Source organism: Curcuma longa, chromosome 1 (genome assembly GCF_044706935.1).
Source record: "Curcuma longa cultivar G26 ecotype Majalengka, Jawa Barat chromosome 1, ITB_CL_G26_1.1, whole genome shotgun sequence".
Taxonomy (NCBI): domain Eukaryota; kingdom Viridiplantae; phylum Streptophyta; class Magnoliopsida; order Zingiberales; family Zingiberaceae; genus Curcuma; species Curcuma longa.
In genome coordinates this window covers 27,297,098-27,316,772 of record NC_133861.1, presented here as the reverse complement: position 1 = coordinate 27,316,772, position 19,675 = coordinate 27,297,098, and the positions used below count along the sequence as shown (strand labels likewise).

Here is a 19,675-nt window from a genome sequence, read left to right as displayed (position 1 = left end):
GCAGTGCAAATTATAAGGTGTGTTTGATAGATAAAGTAAAATAGTTTTTTGTTTTACTTCAATTTTGATCATAACTTCTACAAAATTGTTTGATAGTTCATCATCAAATTCCAATATCTCTATTTAAACTGACGCAGTGCACCACCGTTCAACTTTCCTTGGAAGAAACGAACGATGAGGGGAAAAAGGGTAAAATCTTGAAAAGTAGAGGGAGATGGAAGAAGCAATTAATTGAACATGGGTTGAAGGTTTTGATATATAATCATCGTAATCCATTCAAAAGAGCCAAACTTCGAGATTGGTCAGGCCCTGATGAGTGCAGTGTTTTTATATACCAGGTGTGGATTTTTGAGAGGACTAATAATAGTACAAAAGATGCTCAGTATTTTTTGATTGCGATTTTATTTGAAAAAGCATAAATATATGTAGATGAGTGCAGGTGGCTGCCTTGTAGTGTTCTAAAAGCAAGCATGGGAGATGAAAAGATAAGACGGTTGGAACCTAATTATCAGGGGCAATTACTTCGGGGTTAATTAATTAATTAATGGTAAAGGATTTGTTCTCCTGGCTGATAGCAGGCCTGGCGTCTTGAATGTTTGATACGGTCGGCCCATTGATGCGACCCATTAAATAAATAGAAAGATGGCGGGCGGGTCACTTACCAAGGGAGGGAGAGAGAAAGGGATGCAGAGGAACGAAATGGCCTCGCTCGAGTCGCAGGCCGCCGCCGCCATCTCATGCGCTCGGGCCGCCCTCTTGCTCTCCTCCCTCCGATCGCCGCCGCGCCCTCTCTACCCGATCTCCGCCGTACCTCCTCAGCACGATGCTGTCGATTTCCTGGTGATCATTTCTTTCGCGCTGTGGCTTCGATTTGCTTTTTCAATATCCATTCTTTGCATCTTGATTTCATCTAGGCACGCGTGAACTTGCGGAGATCCAGGGAGGATCGGAGGAGGAAATCGGATTGCCTTGGAAAAATAGAGCTAGTCTTCCTCATCCTGTTGATGTTTTTGCTGGCTCTCCTTCTGTGGGTTCTTGTTTCCCTCGAATGGAATTGAGTCAAGTGGCGAAAGATACGGTAAGAAAAATTTCTTCTCTTTCTTGAGTCTTTTGTGTTTCATGAGCTTCTTGTGTTCCTCTTTTCTTCGATCTGTTGGTACTTGCTTTCGTTGATATCGATATCAAACGGTGCTGATAAGCCTGTTGATAGAAGCTGGGCAATGCGCACACAATCTTTTGTATGTTTTTTTTTCTGGATCTATACTCTAATACACGGAAACTAGACCCTGAATTCCGAGTTTAGGGTTTACCAATCGATTGGTGAATCTTGCCAATCGATTTTGTTGTAGTTCGAGGTTCAAACGGTGGCTATGATCTTTGCATTAGAACGCAGTTTTACTTGATTGATTTAACTGACATCTTCAAGTTATTTAATACAAAATAAACGGTAGAATTTCAACTTTCTACCTACTTGCATCAAAGAACTTGTCTTAGTTTAGCGGTAGCGAGCTAGATTTGGAGGATTTTCTACCAATATGCAAGAGTTTAGCTAATATGATAAAGTTTGAATTTTCAATTTGAACCCTAAATTATAAAGCTTATGCGAGCTATTGTTCTTCTCTTGATTCTGATTCAGATTGCTAAAATCTTATTCTCGTGGAGCTCCTTATTTTGTAAATTTTACTCCATTGTCCTCATTTTGGAAATATATTTTAGAGAAATTGTCCAATGATTGATCTCTTCACCTATTTCTTCTTCATGCACGAGCCTCAGATCAGTATGTTCTCCATTCTTATTTGAGTCTCAATGAACCTCCCCCCTCCTGGTTGGTGGCATGCTATAGGTGGAGAAATGATGTCGGAGAGAAGGCGAATAGAGACCTACGGTTAATTAAAACACTATCCGCCACAACTACAATTTTGTCACGATAGACTTTACAAATGCTAAAGCATCACATGAAAACCTTCAACATTTGTGCTAGTAACTTAGGTTGTCACAAATCGATCACAGATGCCCTAAGCATTATGATGAGTTGAAGATTTATTGCAAAGCCATACAAATTGTTATAGCAAATTTCAACGGATGATTTTCTATGACAAATGAACCACACCGTTGCAATTTCATTGAAACTTGTAATGCAATATATGTTGTCGCAGATAGCCATCGCTAATGCAATTTACCAGGCACAAAAAAAGAACCATCAGCTATTCATTCTTTATCTCTACCTAAACATGGGATTCCTAACAAGAATTTAGCTAGCCATATGAATAGCTGTACCAGAATTAATAATTTAAAAACACAAAGGGTTTCTAGATGTAAGAAATGGACAACAATAACAATCAAGGTTTATCTCACTAGACAAGATTGATTATATGGATTGGATTATATCCTCTATTATATTATTATTTATATTTAAATAAATTTTATTTTATTATATTATTACTAATCAAATCTTTTTTGATTTTCTTCGTTTGATATGTATATTTATTATAATTTCACATCGTCTAATTGAAATATTTATTGGTTATCTAAGTACATATATGTACCATCTTAAACTTGTCTTCTCGAGTCTTTCCTCAATAAGTGCAATCCCGATTTTCTTTCTAATATTTTTATTTCTTATTCTGTCCATTCTTTTATGCCCACATATTCATTTTAATATTCTCATCCCTGTAATTCTAATCTTCTATTTATGCACTCGAGTCCTAGTCTAATTTTTAATTCCATATAATATAACAGGTTTAATTGTCGTTTTATAATTTTTTTTAAAAAAATTAGAATTATTTAATTATCACACAGAAAACTTGATGCTCTTTTCCATTTCAACCATCTCGCTTGTATTTTATGTAAGACATCTCTTTCAATCCTTTTATCCTTTTGCAAAAATAATCTTAAGTACATCAACTCTCAGTAACAAATAATACATTATCTCTTATCTTAATAATTATCTTATTATGTTTAATATTATTAAATTTAAATTTTATATATTCTGTTTTTATTCTACTAAGTTTAAAACTTTCACTTATAGTATTTTTCGTCAAAATTTAATTTTAACATTTACTCTATATGTTTCTTCTACCAAAATAATATCATCTGCAACATGTATTGTGATATCATACCTTGTATGTGTCTAGTGAGTTCATTCACGATTAGTGTAAAAAGATAGTAATTTAGCATTAATCCTTATATAATTTTATTTTTATGGGAAATACTTCGGTTAATCCATCTGAAGTCTTTATTCTTGTCATTACATTCTCATATATATTCTTAATTATTTCAATTAGTTCAATATATGTTATGTTACATCTCTTTTTAAAATTTTGTTAGCGCAGTGAATACTAGATAATTGAACATGCATTTTGATCATGATAAAGGATTCAAGTTAAAATTATATTGTGTATTGATGAACTAATCTAAGTGTGCAGATAGCATAGGAAAGTTTTAGTTGGAGGCTAGGTAAGGTAAACCCTAGTTAGAGGTTAGGCAAGAAATCCTGATCAGTGGGACTGGCCAAGAAGTTTTGGCAGATCGAGGATATCAGGCAGGAAGTCTAGGTGGATCAGTAGATCGGACGTCTAGCAGGTCGATGGGTCAGCAAGGATCAGACATTGGAAAGGAAGTTCTGGGTCAGAGGATTGAATGCCGAGCAAGAAGTCCAAATAGGTATCGAGGACCGGATGTTTGGCAAAAGATAAACTCTTCTGAGAGGAATAGGTGAGGGTGCGTTCCTTTAAGCAAAATAGTAAGTGTCGATCTAATATAGGTTTCAATGAAAATTCAAAGTCAAGATCAGACAATTGTAAAATTGTCTAAACTTAAATTTCTATATTATATTTTTATCGAGTAAAGATACACTACATGAAAATAATGGCATGAAACTTAACATGAAAGACGTGACAAGCCACGTGTGTTATGCCATGTGGCTTTTTCTGTCGAACAAAATATCTTTTTAACGATCCTGACAACAAAGTTGTAGGATTTAGAATTTAGAGTTTAAAATATTGAAAGATGTGGCAAGCCATGTGTGTTATGCCGTGGTGCATGACCACGAACGTGGTCGAAGCTTTTTCAGCAACTTACAGAATGAGGTTTGGACATAGTTCTTCTCCATCCCACAGTGCCCTAATTTTCCAGGGATGGCAGAATATATTTGTTACCATACAATTTAATCCCTCAACATCTCAATACACAAGCTAAGGCATTAACACACATTATGCTTTTGTAAAAATACACAAAGACATCGTTGTTTTCGGTAAATTCAAAAAATAGTTTTTGATAAATTTCTATATTATTAATTTTCTTTTCAATTGTTTTTTTTAAAAAAAAATCAAAAGGTTCCCCTAAGAAAAAGTTAAAAAAAAACTTTGTCATATTTTTATATTAAAAATATCTTTATTCTAATGATATTGTAACTAACAGTCATCGAGTACTACTAGAACTTGATTAAAAATATAATTATAATAGTTATTTAATGACTACTATATTGTTATAGCTCTGATTCGTAGATATTTTACGGATAAAAATATGTTGGAACTCTGTTTTTTTTTTTTTGAAAAAATGCTCTTTTGACAATTTGAATAATTAGAAATGTTATTTTAATTTTTGCCATTTTTTTTCTCACAACTAATTCTCTTAAACTTTTCCCTAAACACAACCTATCATACTCATAAGAAGCCTGCCTCTTATTTAAGTTAAGATTGAATACTAGATAATTGAACATGTATTTTGATCATGATAAAGGATTCAAGTTAAGATTATGTTATGTATTGATGAACTAATCTAAGTGTGCAGATAGCACAGGAAAGTTTTAGTTGGAGGCTAGGTAAGGTAAACCCTAGTTGGAGGTTAGGCAAGAAATCCTGATCAGTGGGATTGGCCAAGAAGTCTTGGCAGATCGAGGATATCAGGCAGGAAGTCTAGGTGGATTAGTAGATCGGACGTCTAGCAGGTCGATGGGTCAGCAAGGATCAGACATTGAAAGGAAGTCCTGGGTCAGAGGATTGAATGCCGAGCAAGAAGTCCAAATAGGTATGGAGGACCGGATGTTTGGCAAAAGGTAAACTCTTCTGAAAGGAATAGGTGAGGGTGCGTTCCTTTGAACAAAATAGTAAGTGTCGATCTGACATAGGTTTCAATGAAAATTCAAAGTCAAGATCAGACAATTGTAAAATTGTCTAAACTTAAATTTCTACATTATATTTTTATAGAGTAAAGATACACTACATGAAAATAAAGACATGAAACTTAACATGAAAGATGTGACAAGCCACGTGTATTATGCCACGTGGCTTTTTCTGTCGAACAAAATATCTTTTTAGCGATCCCGACAACAAAGTTGTAGGATTTAGAATTTAGAATTTAAAATATTGAAAGACGTGGCAAGCCATGTGTAGCATGCCACGTGGTCGAAGCTTTTTTAGCAACTTACAGAATGAGGTTTGGACATAGTTCTTCTCCATCCCACAGTGCCCTAATTTTCCAGGGATGGCAGAATATATTTGTTACCATACAATTTGATCCCTCAACATCTCAATACACAAACTAAGACAATAACACACATGTTTTTGTAAAAATACACAAAGATATCGTTGTTTAAAAAAAAATACTTTGTTATATTTTTATATTAAAAATATCTTTATTCTAATGTTATTGTAACTAACAGTCATCGAGTACTACTAGAACTTGATTAAAAATATAATTATAATAGTTATTTAATGACTACTATATTGTTGTAGCTCTGATTCGTAGATATTTTACGGATAAATATATGTTGGAACTCTGTTTTTTTTTTTGTTGAAAATATGCTCTTTTGACAATTTGAATAATTAGAGATGTTATTTTAATTTTTGCCAATTTTTTTTTCTCACAACTAATTCTCTTAAACTTTTCCTTAAACATAACCTATCATACTCATAAGAAGCCTGCCTCTTATTTAAGCCTACAAATTTCGAAGAATATATTAACCATTGATTACAAAGACACTTTATTTAGCCTTCCATCATGCAGTTGCAAGCGATCAAGATTCCCTTGCCCAACTCGTCTCTGCAGCCAAAGCAGCCAAAGCACGAAGCTAATATTTATCACCTTTTCTACACAATTAGACGACGACTTAGAAGTCAGACTTCTCAATTACTCCCATCCTTGAGAGCAATACCAGGGGAGGCTCGCCGCCGGCTCCTCCGAGAACAAGCTGCTGCAGAGCTCCTCGCCCATGAATTCCTCCTCCAAGTAGCAGCAGTTATTCTCCTCCTCATTCCCCAAGCACATTGAAGAAGTGTCCTGAGACTTGAATTCCATCAAACAGTGTGGCTGTTGGTCGTCCAACACCACGGCGCCAGCATATGGGCCAGCTTCCTCGTTCAACACCGCGCTCGAGTCGCTGTCGGAGGCCCCGTAGATCAAAGCACGCATTCCTTCTTCCTCCGCTGCTTTCATCTCAGAGCGTTCCGCAATCTTGCCCTTGAGCTCACTTATCTGAGCCCAACCCATTAAAAGAGGGATGAGACGGGTAGTAGAACTCGTTGAGACAATCTATCGAACAACTCGTGTGCACGCTTGCTCACCTCTGCGAGGAGCGCCTCCTTGACGCGGCGGAGGGCGTTGCAGTCGAGCTTGAGGGCGTCGTGGCGGGCGCTGAGGGCGGCGTAGTCGCGCTCGATCTGCTTCGTCTTACACCGTGCGCGGCGGTTCTGAAACCACACGGCCACCTGGCGCGGTTGCAGGCCTAGGTCCTGCGCCAGCCGTTCCTTCCTTTCCGGCTCTAGCTTGTTCTCCACCTCGAAGTTCTTCTCCAGGGCCTTCACCTGCTCAGCGCTAAGCCGCCGTTTCTTCTCCCCCAACGCCGGCTCCGCCTCATTGATGCCGGCAAGATCCTCCTCGCACTCCTCAAACTTGCCCCTTTCTTCCGCTGAAGCATTTGTGATCAAATTAATAATCCCTAAATTTGAAGCAACAAACAAAAAGATTCAATCTTTAGGGGAATACAGACCTTCAAACGAATCGAAGCTACTGAGCCTCTTCATTCGATCGCTTCTTGTCAACCAAAGATAGCAAGAACAGCGAAAGTGAATGGTTCTGGTTCCAACTTGTTCTCCTCCAATTCACCTCGGTTTTCGATTCTTTTCAAGGCGATCTTCTCTTCTACCCGCGAGCTCACGAGCACAAGCTGCACAATTCCTTCTTTGATTCATCTGATTCTTGAAATGGATCAAAGATCTCGATCTCTATCCTATAAAGTTCGAGGATCCACTGAAACGCTGTGCGGGTGGGTATGCAGCAGTTGATGGGGGGGGGGGGGGGGGGGGGGGGGGGGGGGAGGGTTTAAATAAAAGACGAGAGAGTTGATTGGTTGGAATTGTTGAAGGAGACACGGTGAAAAAGTGGGAGAAAATTTAGTTGAGAATTTAATGCAGTGGGCCCCATATGAATAGCCATGTTTTCGTTTAAGACAAAAAGGCGACCTTTTTTATATCTTTATCTTTTTTATTATTATATTATATATATATATATATATATATATATATATGCACGAGATTGCTATGCTGCGTGATAAATTCGTGCGCAATCTGTGCGCAACTTCCTGACCCATTGCCATTGCTGCCGCCCTCGCTGCGTCGTCCGATCGCCGTCTCGGCCACGATCGACGCACCACTCGTCGGCGCTTCGGTCGACGCAGGATTCCAATCGGATAGTAATCGGAATCCGACGAATTTGATCGGAAACAACTATCCCCACTGCACGGCCACTATCGACGGCGATCGGACTGTATATATATATAGAATAAAAGACTTAGTAAAATGGACCAACTATTTATGTTTGATTAGCCTATTTAAGTGATGTGTTAGGTTAGATCTAACATGAAACGTTATGGCTCACGCATGCCTCCTGATGTAGGTCCGGTCCGACCCACAACATGGGCTTAAAGCCTGATTGACTTATGACTAGGTTGAGCATGACATGTAACGTTCAATATAGGCTCGAGTCTAATTGACATGAACATGCATTATATTTGGGGTTCACTTTTTATATATAAAAAAAAATTAAAAAATACAAAATTTAAAAATAAGATAATTCTTAAAATTATAAAAATTAATATATATTTGATAATTTTATTTTATTTTTTAAAAAATTATATTTTTAAGTTACGGTTAGGCAGATCCATTGTTAAAGAAAGTTTTGAAACAAATAAAATAAAATAAAATATTATAAATTTATTATTAAAAATGAGGATAGTTATCTTGTACTTAAATGGGGTAGCTTGGTTGGTCTTATCTTTTTATTTGTTCTCATCGAATGGAGATGAGAGCCACAACAAGGTCTTTATTATATGGAATAGACAACTCAAAACCATTGGCATCAAAGGTGCAATGCGTCAACATGTCTATCCTATTCCTATACGTATCAAACCAAATTCAACAAACTAATTACATTCTCTTTAATTTGGTCTTTTAATAATATTTTTCTCCTTTTTTAAAAAATAAAACTAAAATGATATAGGAGGTTATAGAGAACACAGTACTGTGGCAGTCGTCTTATCGTCTAATTTTAAAGTCAATTCTACAAATCAATTTCCAAGATTTGGTAGACTTGTTCTTTCTCCATGACGTATGGAGATTAGTTGAGTAATGAACATCAAGAAAATAAATAAGGCAATTGCTTATTTATCTTTGCTTTGACTCTATTTTTAAGCTCCAAGTCCGGAAATAATTTTATTCTGAGCAAACAAAATTTGTGAAACAGGATATTATTATTATTATTATTACATTGGAGAAATTTCTTAGCTTTGGACATGGACTAGTGGATATTTATTGACATGTCATTTTGTCTCTTCAACATGAACTAGTGGATATACATTCATGAATGAATTTGGCATTCAATTTGATTAATCTAATTTTATATTTCTTTAATGATATAAAATATATAAATAAATAAGATAAACATTCCTGAATAAAAATTTTACTTGTTCACATTTATATATAATATTATTTATTAACATATCTAAATTTAGATTATATTTTATTTTTATATATTTTTATATTATCTATAATATGTTAAAGTTGAAAAAACAATATATATTTGTTTTTATTAAATATGATATTTTAATTAAATTATAAAGGCAATATTATCATTATTGAGCTTGATAAAATTTTGAATAGATGTATAGATTCAATACATAATTATATAAATATAAATACATGCCAACTAGATTACATTTTTGTTCTTTCATGCCCAAATGGATTGGGATGAAATTTTGTTTGCTAAGTTAGTCTATGGACCTTGATTCTAAGTTTGATGTTGTTAATGATCTAAATATGGTGATTGCTCATATGCTTCAATGTTTATCTAGTTTTATTTAGTAAGGTTAATTAGATTTGTAACCAAATATAAATTATTTCAAGTGATAGATCAATCATTGTGCTAAACTAAGAGTTTAATGCTGATTTCGATCCTACATAACTTAATTTAGAGAATCTTGAATAAGCAATTTAAACCTTCTTATAATTTAATCTAGAGTAAATATACTAAATGCTAATGTTATGACCAAATCTTCTCTTGATTGTTTTATAAGGATTAAATAACACAAGGATTTATCTATAACAGTTTTTAATCCATAGACAAAAAGCTAAGTATACTTACTGGAACAATAAACAAAGATTACGTAATAGGAATATAACATACCTTCTATTTGATAAGATAGGAGTAGGACTTCAAAAGATAATAGTATACAGAAAATCCTTCAAATTTAACTCATTTATACTATATATATATATATAGAATTTACCTAATTAATCTCAGGTAGATCACCTTTTGATGGAGGTCTTCTAAGAATGAATTCTAAATTTTATAAACTCAATAGAGAAAGCATGCACAAGATTTAGTATCATCAAAATTACAACAGAAATTAAGTATAGTCATTGTTCCTGACTTTGTACATTGTCCTTGTTCTTTCCTACCGTTTGTTCAAAATTTTCTTTTCTCACATTTCTTTTTAACATCAATGATTCTATCTCTTGTTTCGGGGTTTAAGCGCCACTCTGATCCGGTGGGCGTTTTCAGCGAATGGAGGTCGGCGACGCAGATTAGAACGAGGATGAAGAAGAGAAGATGGGACAATGTTTGGCTTTCAACAACTTCCGCAGTGGTGGTTGATGGACGGGTCACCCGCCGTCGTTCTCCAACCAGGTTCTGGAGAACGCCCTCGAGAATATGGTGACGTTCCTGGCGTTGCGATGGGAGCGTCGCCGTGTGCTGATCCAAGTACGCTGATACGGCGTGAGGTATTTATCTGGAATCGCTACACGTGTATCCCGCCCCCTCGGGTGGTGCCTCCCTGGCGGCCGTGCTCAAGGGTCGTCCATGATTTGCCGCCTTCAATCTCGTCCCGCCTGGTGGTTCTTGGTCGTAGCCGAGCTCTGCAGGTTTGACTGTCTCTCATCGCGATATTTTACCAATTGCCCTGACCGATGGTGGATTGGATTTCGAGATTCCTGGAGACCACCACCTGCTTGCAGTCTCTCTTAGTCGAATGCGTGAATTGCCCAGTCTATATTGCTGCCTTGGCGGCGCTGGATACCAGCTCGCATTCGTAATATTAAAAGTTGTGACTCAATGTAAAAGCTCTATTTTCAACGTCTCATTCACAGTTTTCCAACAGTTGGTTCACACACTAATAGCAGCATTTGCAGGGAACGACAACTTGAGTTTGAGGCATGTTGTTGAGGATGCTACAGAGTGAGACTTCCCCACCTAGTTTCAGGATAATTGGGGACTGGCTTGGGGACCTTGATGCTGATGGGATTAGTCATTTAGTTATACTTTGGCAGAGAAGCTAAGTTTCAGTTGGAAGAGCCATGAATTAATGAAGCAGAGCGAGAGTTGGGTGGCTGGCTATAATAACTTCCCAGAAAGTTTCATCATTCCCACTCACTTCTCTGTCTTATGGTTGAGATTGCAATTAAGATAGTGTCTAAAATTTAAGATTCCTAGCAGTCACATGCTCCTACATTACACTGCTGTTGTTTCCTTTTCTTTCTTTTCTTTCCCCCTGCTAGAAATTCTGTCCCGTGGTCTATGAAATAGGAGGCATTTTATGAACGCAACATTTCCTGCATTAATGTGACCATAATTGGAGAAAGATGCCAGACTTGTTATTCTTGGGCTTGCAGATCGAGAGAGGATCCATTCTTCGATTAGCCTGGTTATCTTCTCTCAATTTTCAAAAAGTTGAATTTATCATGTTTGACTTTCACATCTTTGTTTATCCATGGCAATACCTACAAAAAATTCAACTGTCTTTTATCAGGATATATCTTACATCACATATCTCATCATTTTGTCATTGTTCTTCTTCTTTTACTAGAGCACGAACAAGTTTACATCAGTCTTTCACTGTAAGCGGTTTGAAGTTAGCTTAGCTGAAAGTATTACCAATCTGTTCACTTCTTGATCCACGGCAGATCCTTGAACGTGTGGGGCGAGATCAGCTACCACAGCTTTTCTCCTGATTGTCCTCCCATGGAGCTTAGCATCAAGTGTTATCCTCCCAAAAGAAAGGAAAATGACCTTTCCATCACCCTCAATCATACAAAGGCTAAGTGCTTTCAAGTCAAGAGGGACCAGGGTAAAAGCAATCAATTGATTAGGACCCAGCACTGGACCACCCACCCTACAAGAGTACTTCAATGCCTGATTCAGGAAGCTCAATCTGCCAAGCTGGTTGATGGAGAATCTCTTCAGAATATTGCCTTTTTCCATTCTTCAATCTTCCGAGCACTCACTGCAGCTGCTTTTTACCACCCATGATGAAAGAACTAAACAACCTACCATTTAGTCAAGATGATTGAAGGTAGACTACCTTTGAAGATTTAGAACAGTAGGTTGGAGTTTTAACTGAAAGAACAGTAAAAACGAATTATTCTTAATGCATGACTGCCATAAAGACTCAGAACAATTCATAGCCGGATCATATCGTTGCTAGAATAAGATTTTTAACCTAAATCCAAAAACATTATCATCAATTGTTGCTGGAACAATTTGAAAATTAAGAAGTAAAATCTTTTTTGGCAGATTGATTTTCCAAAGGGAACAAGGCGATATAGCCATATTTTTCTTTTCGGATGGGATAAAAAGAAGTTCTAACCCTTAACCCTTTGGGGACTCTAGCACTTTATATACTTTAAGTCCATTTAAATTATCAGCTCATTAGAAATAACAGAAACCGAGCAAAACAAACCTCCACACAAAAATTCATATTACTTAATTTAGCCCATGATTAAAATATCGATCAGATCACTGTGTTGGAGGACATATCCGTAATGACAATTCCATGTGTAATAATCTTAACATGTAAGCCCATCAAATATCTTTAATTGAGCTCAACAATGTATGGTAGAAATATCTCGTAGAACAATCTAATCCATTACTCTCATTAGTATAGGATTAAAGTGGTCATTGTTATCGTATCTATAACAAGGTCAATCAATAATGACAATATCAATGCTACTAATGGCATAGATCTGATATGAGTATGTAATATGAAAAGTTTATGAAATATGATCTACACACATGTCTATTTTCAGCTAGTCTTCTTGATGACCTAAAAAAGATTCAAAATCATATTTACAAATACCGTATGTTAAATAGCTAAAGTAAACCATGATTACTTTATTTCTGAGTTGTCAACAACAAAATGCATATATGTATTTCTTTAGTTAGCACCAAGTATCTAGTCCTTCGAGCCGATTAATCCTGAAGGTGACTAATCCGACCCCATGAAAATTTTCCATAGGCCACAAGGAAAAATTGGGTAGTGAAGATGGTGGCCCAACCTAATAGCCAACGTTCTCGGATCCGCTACTCATTTAAGAGAAAATCCTCATAAATTCGCCACATGCAATTGAGTTTCAAACTCCAGATGTTTGGTCTATTATTGGCAAACTTGACCATCGCATCATTGCCCTGGGCTGCATATATGTATCTTTAAACCTTGGTATGTACAATAAACTATAATTCATGTGTCAATCAATTTAAAGCATAAAAATACCAAATACAAACTCTCACTAAATTGGTACTTCACCCAATAGAAGAATCTCATATGATCCACATGCTCATGAAATATCTTGGATTGCAAGCCCTTAGTGAGTTGATCGACTATCATGGAATCAGTGTTAATATGCTCAATTGATACTTGATGACGCAAACATAATAGTGATTATTCTGGAGGTGAAAAATTGAAGGAGAATTGTGGAGAGAATAAGTTCAAGAAATTGGGGGAAACGGGAAGAAAATCATGATGATGCCACCTCTAGGGTTTTTGCCAAAAAAGAAAAATTTTATTCAATCAATTAAACTGGTCGTAAATGACTAAACACGCCTATAAATAGACCGTAAATCAAATCCTAACTTGAAAAAGTCAAAAATACTAAAAACCCCCTAAAAATAAAAAATTACTATAAATAAAAAAAAAAGTTCAGAGCCGTGGGCAGAGCACTAAACGATATCATATGGGTTCAAAAGCAGGTCGGTATGAGTTTTACCCAATATCGAATAAAGGCCTCTAAAAGAGCTTCGATTAGCAACTGACCGTGTCTCGTTCAGATATCCGAGTCAAAAATTATAACCCGTTGAAGTTCGGCTCCCGATGTGTCACCCCTACATCAGTTGTCCCAAGTTGAAAAGAACTCGTCCTCAAGTTCATAGAAGTATCATCAGCATCCACCAAATACAGACTCAAAAGCTTTACATTAAAGACGTTAGAAGTCTTCAAGTGACTCAGAAGCCGCAACCTGTATGCATTGTCATTGATTTTCTGTAGTATCTCACACGACCCAATCTTTCGATCTTTAAGTTTATTATAATCGCTAGCCAAGAAATGATCACGAGTCACAGCTGCCCAAACATAATCATTCATATCAAAAAGTACTTAACAACAATGATTGTCGACCCGAGTCTTATACTTGGTATTACTATCATGAATAGCCAGTTTCACTTGCACTTGAATGCCCCAAAGATACTCTGACATCTCTTCTGCTTTAGGACAAAATCGTCCTATATGGGGAATAGGGGCCAAATCCAACACACCAGATGAGTTCCACCCATAGATAATCTTAAAAGGACTTAAACTTGTGGTTCTATTTTTTGATCGGTTATAAGCAAATTCTACTTGAGGTAATGTCAAATCCTACTATTTCAGTTTAGTTCCTATCAGACACTTCAGAAGATTGCTTAAACTCTGATTCACCACCTCAGTCTGACCATTTGTCTAGATGTGATAGGCACTGCTAAAGTTCAATTGTATTCCCAGTTTCTCCCATAAGCTCTTCCAGAATTGACTAATAAACTTTGTATCACGATCTGAAGTCATAGATCTAGGAACGCCATGTAAACGCACGATCTCCTTGAAATAAAGATGGGCAATCCGAACAGCATCCACAGTCTTCTACGAGCTATAAAATATGCCATCTTAGAAATCTATCAACCACAACTAGAATAGAATCTGAAATTCATTGGATGCAAGATAGACCCAACACAAAGTCCATGTTGACATCGAACTAAAGAGCTTCAGGAACAGGTAGAGGAGTGTACAAGCCAGCATTTGTCAGACTTCCCTTAGACCGTTGGCAAACATAACATTGGTCTACAAAGTGAGCAACATCACTGTTCAACTTGGGCCAATAAAAATCTGCGGAGATGAGGGTTAGTGTCTTATCACGACCAAACTGACCCTCATTATGAAGTTTACTGATAATCTGCTGCCTTAATGAACAATCTGAAACACACAACTGTAATCCACAAAACAAATAACCATTATATAAAATAAAATCATGATGGTGACCATCTCATACCTCCTAAAATATCCTCCCAAATGAATGATCAGTTGAGTACATATCTACCTCAAAGCTTGCAATCTTGGTACTCATAGTGGTAAGTAATGAAGAACGATGGCTCAAGTCGTCTGCAACGCAATTCAAGCTCCCTGCTTGGTGTCTCAGCGTAAAAGTGAACTCCTGCATATAAGCCACCCACTTGGCATGCTGCCTACTCAGCTTGTGTTGGTCATTGATGTACTTTAAGGCTTCATGATCAGTAAACAGAATGAACTCTTTTTGGACGAGGTAGTGATGCCAATGTTTCAAGGATTGAACAATGACATAGAATTTCAAATCGTAGGTAGAATAATTCTTCTTGGATCCGGATAGTTTCTCACTAAAGAAAGCAATAGAGCATTCAAACTGACTCAGCACACCCCCAATACCAATGTCGGATGCATCACAATTCACCTCAAACAAATGATCAAAATCAGGAAGTGCACCAGTGCCTTAGTCATCTTCTACTTGACTAGTTGAAAATTAGTCTCTGCTTCTTCAGACCACTTGAAATCACATTCCTTAAGACACTCTATAATGGGAGTAATCAGAGTGCTAAAGTTTCTGATAAATTGGCAGTAGAAAACAACCAATCTATGGAAACTCTTGACATCATGCAAGGTCCTTGGCTGAGGCCACTCCAAGACTACATCTATCTTTGTTGGATATGCGTGAACACCATCAGTAGAGACAATAAAGTCAAGAAAAGAAATACAAAGGTAGAGAGAGAAATGAAATACAATATAAATCATAATTTACATAAGTGATCTTTGTTTTGCTTGTTGTATGGTTTCTTTGGATTGCTTCCTGAAAGTCTGGAATATAGCAACACTTCCCCTTCAAAGTCTTCAAGAATCGATGTTTGAAATCCTCTATGAAACCCTACTTTATAGGCTCTAGGTCGGAGCTAAAAATTGCTTAATAGTGGATTGTTATATTTCATCAGTTGATTGCTCTGATCAAGATCTGAATATTACCTTATTTTGTCAACCTAATGACTCCATCCACCTCAGCATTAGTTGACTGATGGTACCCATCAATTGAATGATGATGATCAGTCAAGTTTCCTAATCGATTCAGAAATTTATGTTCACTCCAATGGTGTCATCAGTCGAGTGCACCACTCGACCAATGAATTAGTCAACTGCTAAACCCCTTCGGTCATCAAGTCCTTCACTCGACTAATGAAGCAGTCGATTGATACAACTCATAAGTCAATTTCTCATGCCGAAACAATGGCAGAAACTCCCTTAAATCCTTAGATCATGGTTTTAGACTCATCAATCGATTGACAAACTAAATTAGTTGACTGATACCTTTGTTTCAACTTTACTAAGGCTGAATACTCATCTTGTTTAGTATTTGATTGACCTCAACCTATCAAGACTTCTTTTGTTAACATTTTATCAACCTTGACTTGTTAGAACTTTCTTTGTTTAACATCTAGTCAACCTTGACCTACCGAAACTTCACCATTGTCTAACATCCGGTTAACCTTAACCAGTTGGAACTTTGTCATTGCTTAGCATCCAATCAACCTTGATCTGTCGAGATTTCATATCTCATATCTAACATCCTGTCAATCTTGACATATCAGGACTTCTATATTGCTAAACATTTGATCATCCTTAATCTGTTTGAATTTTTCATCTCGTGTTTAATATTAAGTCCTCCATGACCTATTAGGACTTTCATCCACATGTCTAACCTTCGGTCCTCCATAACCTATTAGAATTTCTACCATTGTCAACTCTTTGTTGGACTTCCAACAGCCAAGTATCCGATTAACCATGACCCACTTGAACTTCTCCCTTGCCAACTCTCTATTAAACTTCCAACCACCAACCAACCATCAAGTATCTGATCAACTGTGATCCACTTGGACTTTGTCCTTGCTAATTCTCTATTGGATTTTTAATTGTTAAATGTCTAATCAACTGTAATTTACTTGGACTTTTCACGGTCAAGTATCCGATCAACCTTGACCTACTTGACGTTTCACTCAATCATCAAATATCAATATCCAAAATAATCTTGGTCAATCTTGATCCAAGGTTGATTGCACTAGCAATCTCTCTCTCCAATAATCTCCTCTTTTACTTGATGTCTCACTCGACCGTCAAACATATTGATCAATTGTTAATATCCGGTAACCTTGACCTACTTAACATTTCACTCAGCTATCAAATATATTGATCAAATATTAAAACTCAAATCGAGCCAATTTAAGCATGATAAACTTGGATCAGAGGTCGATTGCATCAACACAGTGTCTCGTGCTTGAGTGCTTAAGTGCCGAGTGCCCCAAATGTTGAGTACCCTAAGTGTTTGAGTGTTGAGTACCCAAACTAGGCCGAGTGTCGAGTACCTTGAGTAGACTGAGTGCCAACCAGCCAACTGCTGAGTGTCCGAGTTGAACACAATAGTCGGGGTATGCCAATCAACTGGTAAACCTAATGTGCCCAAGTCGCGCACATTAGTCGAGTGAGACAGATGATTGATAATTTTTGTGCACGGTTCGTGCACACCCGTCGATTGCGAATATTGTTGTTTGTTTTATCACAGATCAAAACGGACCAATATTATGACAAAAATGAGCGACGATTACAAAATTTTTGAAGCTATTCTTCACAAAATCATGAAATCCTTGATTTCCCGTCATAAGGATTCGACGAATTTGCATTGTTTAATGCATTAGGATGAAATTCAATTCAAAAACACATGCACATTAATAAAAATCGTTGAAAATTTCTAACTCTTATGTTATAATCTTTAATGATAAATTTATGACTTTGAATGGCTATGATACCAATTAAAAGAATCTTAAAACAAATGGTTCTAGATGCATGAATGTCCTAAGGATTTGCTCCTGGGACATAGCTGAGTTGGTTACAACGGAGTAGATTTGCAGAAGAGGGTAAGAGTTCGAATCTCGGTGAAGCCGAGACAATACCCTCCTCCATCGTGGTCAATTGCAGTTTCTCGATTTACCTTCTCACAGATGGTCGTGAGGTTCACCGTGTGAGATCGCTAGGGTGACGGATTTCACCTTTTTGGTAGAAAATGAATGTTATAAGGACTAAGAACAATTCATAACTAACTAGATCATATCATTGATGTATAATAATTTAAGCAAAATGAAGAATGATTGGTCAATTTAAACAAATGGTTCTAGATGCATGAATGTCATAAGGATTTGCTCCTGGGACATAGCTGAGTTGGTTACAATGGAGTAGATTTACAGAAGAGGGCAAGGGTTCGAATTCTCCGAGACAATACCCTCCTCTGTCATGGCCAACTGCAGTTTCTCGATTTACCTTCTCACAGATGGTCATGAGACCGACCGTATGAGACCGCTAGGATGATAAATTTCACCTTTTTGGTAGAAGATGAATGTCATAAAGACTAAGAACAATTCATAACTGGATCATATCATTGATGTATAATAATTTAAACAAAATGAAGAATGATTGTTCAATTTCTAACCTGAATTTAGAGATATTGTCATTGATTATTGCTAGAAAAATTTGAAAATCAAGAAGAAAACTTTTTCGACTGATTGATCTTTCAAATGAGGGAACAAGGTGACGACAATCAATCGTATTCTTCTTCCGAATGGGATGAAAAGAAGTTCTGATCCCCTAACCCTTTGGGGATCCCAACCCTTTATATACCTTAGGCCTCCATTTAAGATAACTAAAATCAGACAATAGGCTTTCACATATATAAAATCCATATCACTTAATTCAGTCTACGATTAAAATATTGATAAGTGAACACTACATTGTATTGGGCTTATCCCTAATGATAATTTAGTATGTTATAATTTTAACATGTAAACCCACCAAATAAAAAAAATCCAACATTAATTCAAATATGCAGTTCTTTGAACTGACTAATCCTTAGGTGATCGATCCGACTCTATAAAAGTTTTCCACTAACCATTAAGGTAAATCCCGGAAGTGCAGACGAGTCTTGACGGATGGTTCAACATTACGAGTGGTTCAAGCACCACGGACGTATGAAGTGCCCTGCATGGAAATTAAACCCTTGTTGCATGAGAGTTTGTCCTACCGTATACCATCACACCAAACTCCGAGGGGTCAGGGGCATGTTAACCTCTATCCTTTTTATATCAGGTATCTAGATCTTACGAGTCAACTAATCCTAAAATGTATGATCCGACCCCATATTCTGCACACCAAGTAAATTTAGAAAGTGAGGTGGCTCCTTATATGGCGCTCCAGTGTCACTAGTCGTTTGAACGCCGCATGCATAAATTACATGGGTTTCTAACTCTAGTTGCTTGAGAGAAGCACCCTACCTTTTACCATCACAACCGCCATCCCTTTTTTAAGAATTCAAGTACCTAGCTCTTTGAACCAACTAATCCTAGAGGTGACTGGTCTGACCCCATAAAAGTTTTCTATCGACCACAAGTGTAAATTCAAGAAACGTAAAGTGGTCCAACACTCGCAATCAAACTTTTAGGAATCAATCAAGTTGGGCAAATGCCCTTATTGGGAATTAGACCCCCAGATACTCTTGTTTGTACTCTTCATGTCTTACCACTTACGTTATGCCCCGAAGGACCACAACCTCCATCCTTTTTTCACTAGGTATCTAGATTTGCGCCCGACTAATCCTAGGGTAAATAACCCGACTCCATAGACCAGCCCACCTGGTAAATCCAAGAAGTGAAGATGGATCCCGGGGATCGGCTCAGTAGCACGAGTGGTTCGAGCACCGCGGGCATATGGTTGTGCCTTGCATGAGAATCAAACCCTCGTTATATGAGTTTATTCTACCCT

General features: G+C 37.0%; 1 protein-coding gene and 1 long non-coding RNA gene across 3 annotated transcripts; one reads left to right on the top strand and one right to left on the bottom strand.

Annotated features, from left to right (window-relative positions):
• The first annotated feature begins 675 nt into the window (after positions 1-675).
• On the top strand, positions 676-1,302 carry LOC141812996 (uncharacterized). The gene is made up of 2 exons (XR_012600371.1): positions 676-840; positions 915-1,302. It is a non-coding gene; the product is annotated as an uncharacterized LOC141812996 (long non-coding RNA).
• A 3,340-nt stretch (positions 1,303-4,642) lies between these two features.
• LOC141835284 (homeobox-leucine zipper protein HOX13-like) lies at positions 4,643-7,274 on the bottom strand. Of its 2 annotated transcripts, XR_012602371.1 has the most exons (4): positions 6,989-7,274; positions 6,564-6,907; positions 5,902-6,474; positions 4,643-4,655 (listed from the first exon to the last, which is right to left on the bottom strand). XR_012602371.1 is itself a non-coding variant. In XM_074722724.1 (3 exons), the coding sequence occupies exons 1-3, from the start codon at positions 7,020-7,022 to the stop codon at positions 6,130-6,132; spliced, it is 723 nt and encodes a 240-aa protein (XP_074578825.1). In that variant the 5' UTR covers positions 7,023-7,274; the 3' UTR covers positions 5,840-6,129. The 2 variants fall into 2 exon arrangements, 1 of the variants encoding a protein (XP_074578825.1); XM_074722724.1 differs by lacking the exon at positions 4,643-4,655 and having other exon boundaries at positions 5,840-6,474.
• Positions 7,275-19,675: the final 12,401 nt, after the last annotated feature.

What these genes read in the sequence shown, in the direction of transcription:
- LOC141835284 (XM_074722724.1), bottom strand. Translation starts at nt 7,022, where the DNA reads ATGAAGAGGCTCAGTAGCTTCGATTCGTTTGAAG. An exon ending in TAGCTTCGATTCGTTTGAAG is followed by an intron (nt 6,908 to 6,988) that starts GTCTGTATTCCC and finishes CAAATGCTTCAG; the next exon opens with CGGAAGAAAGGGGCAAGTTT. An exon ending in AGGAGGCGCTCCTCGCAGAG is followed by an intron (nt 6,475 to 6,563) that starts GTGAGCAAGCGT and finishes GGTTGGGCTCAG; the next exon opens with ATAAGTGAGCTCAAGGGCAA.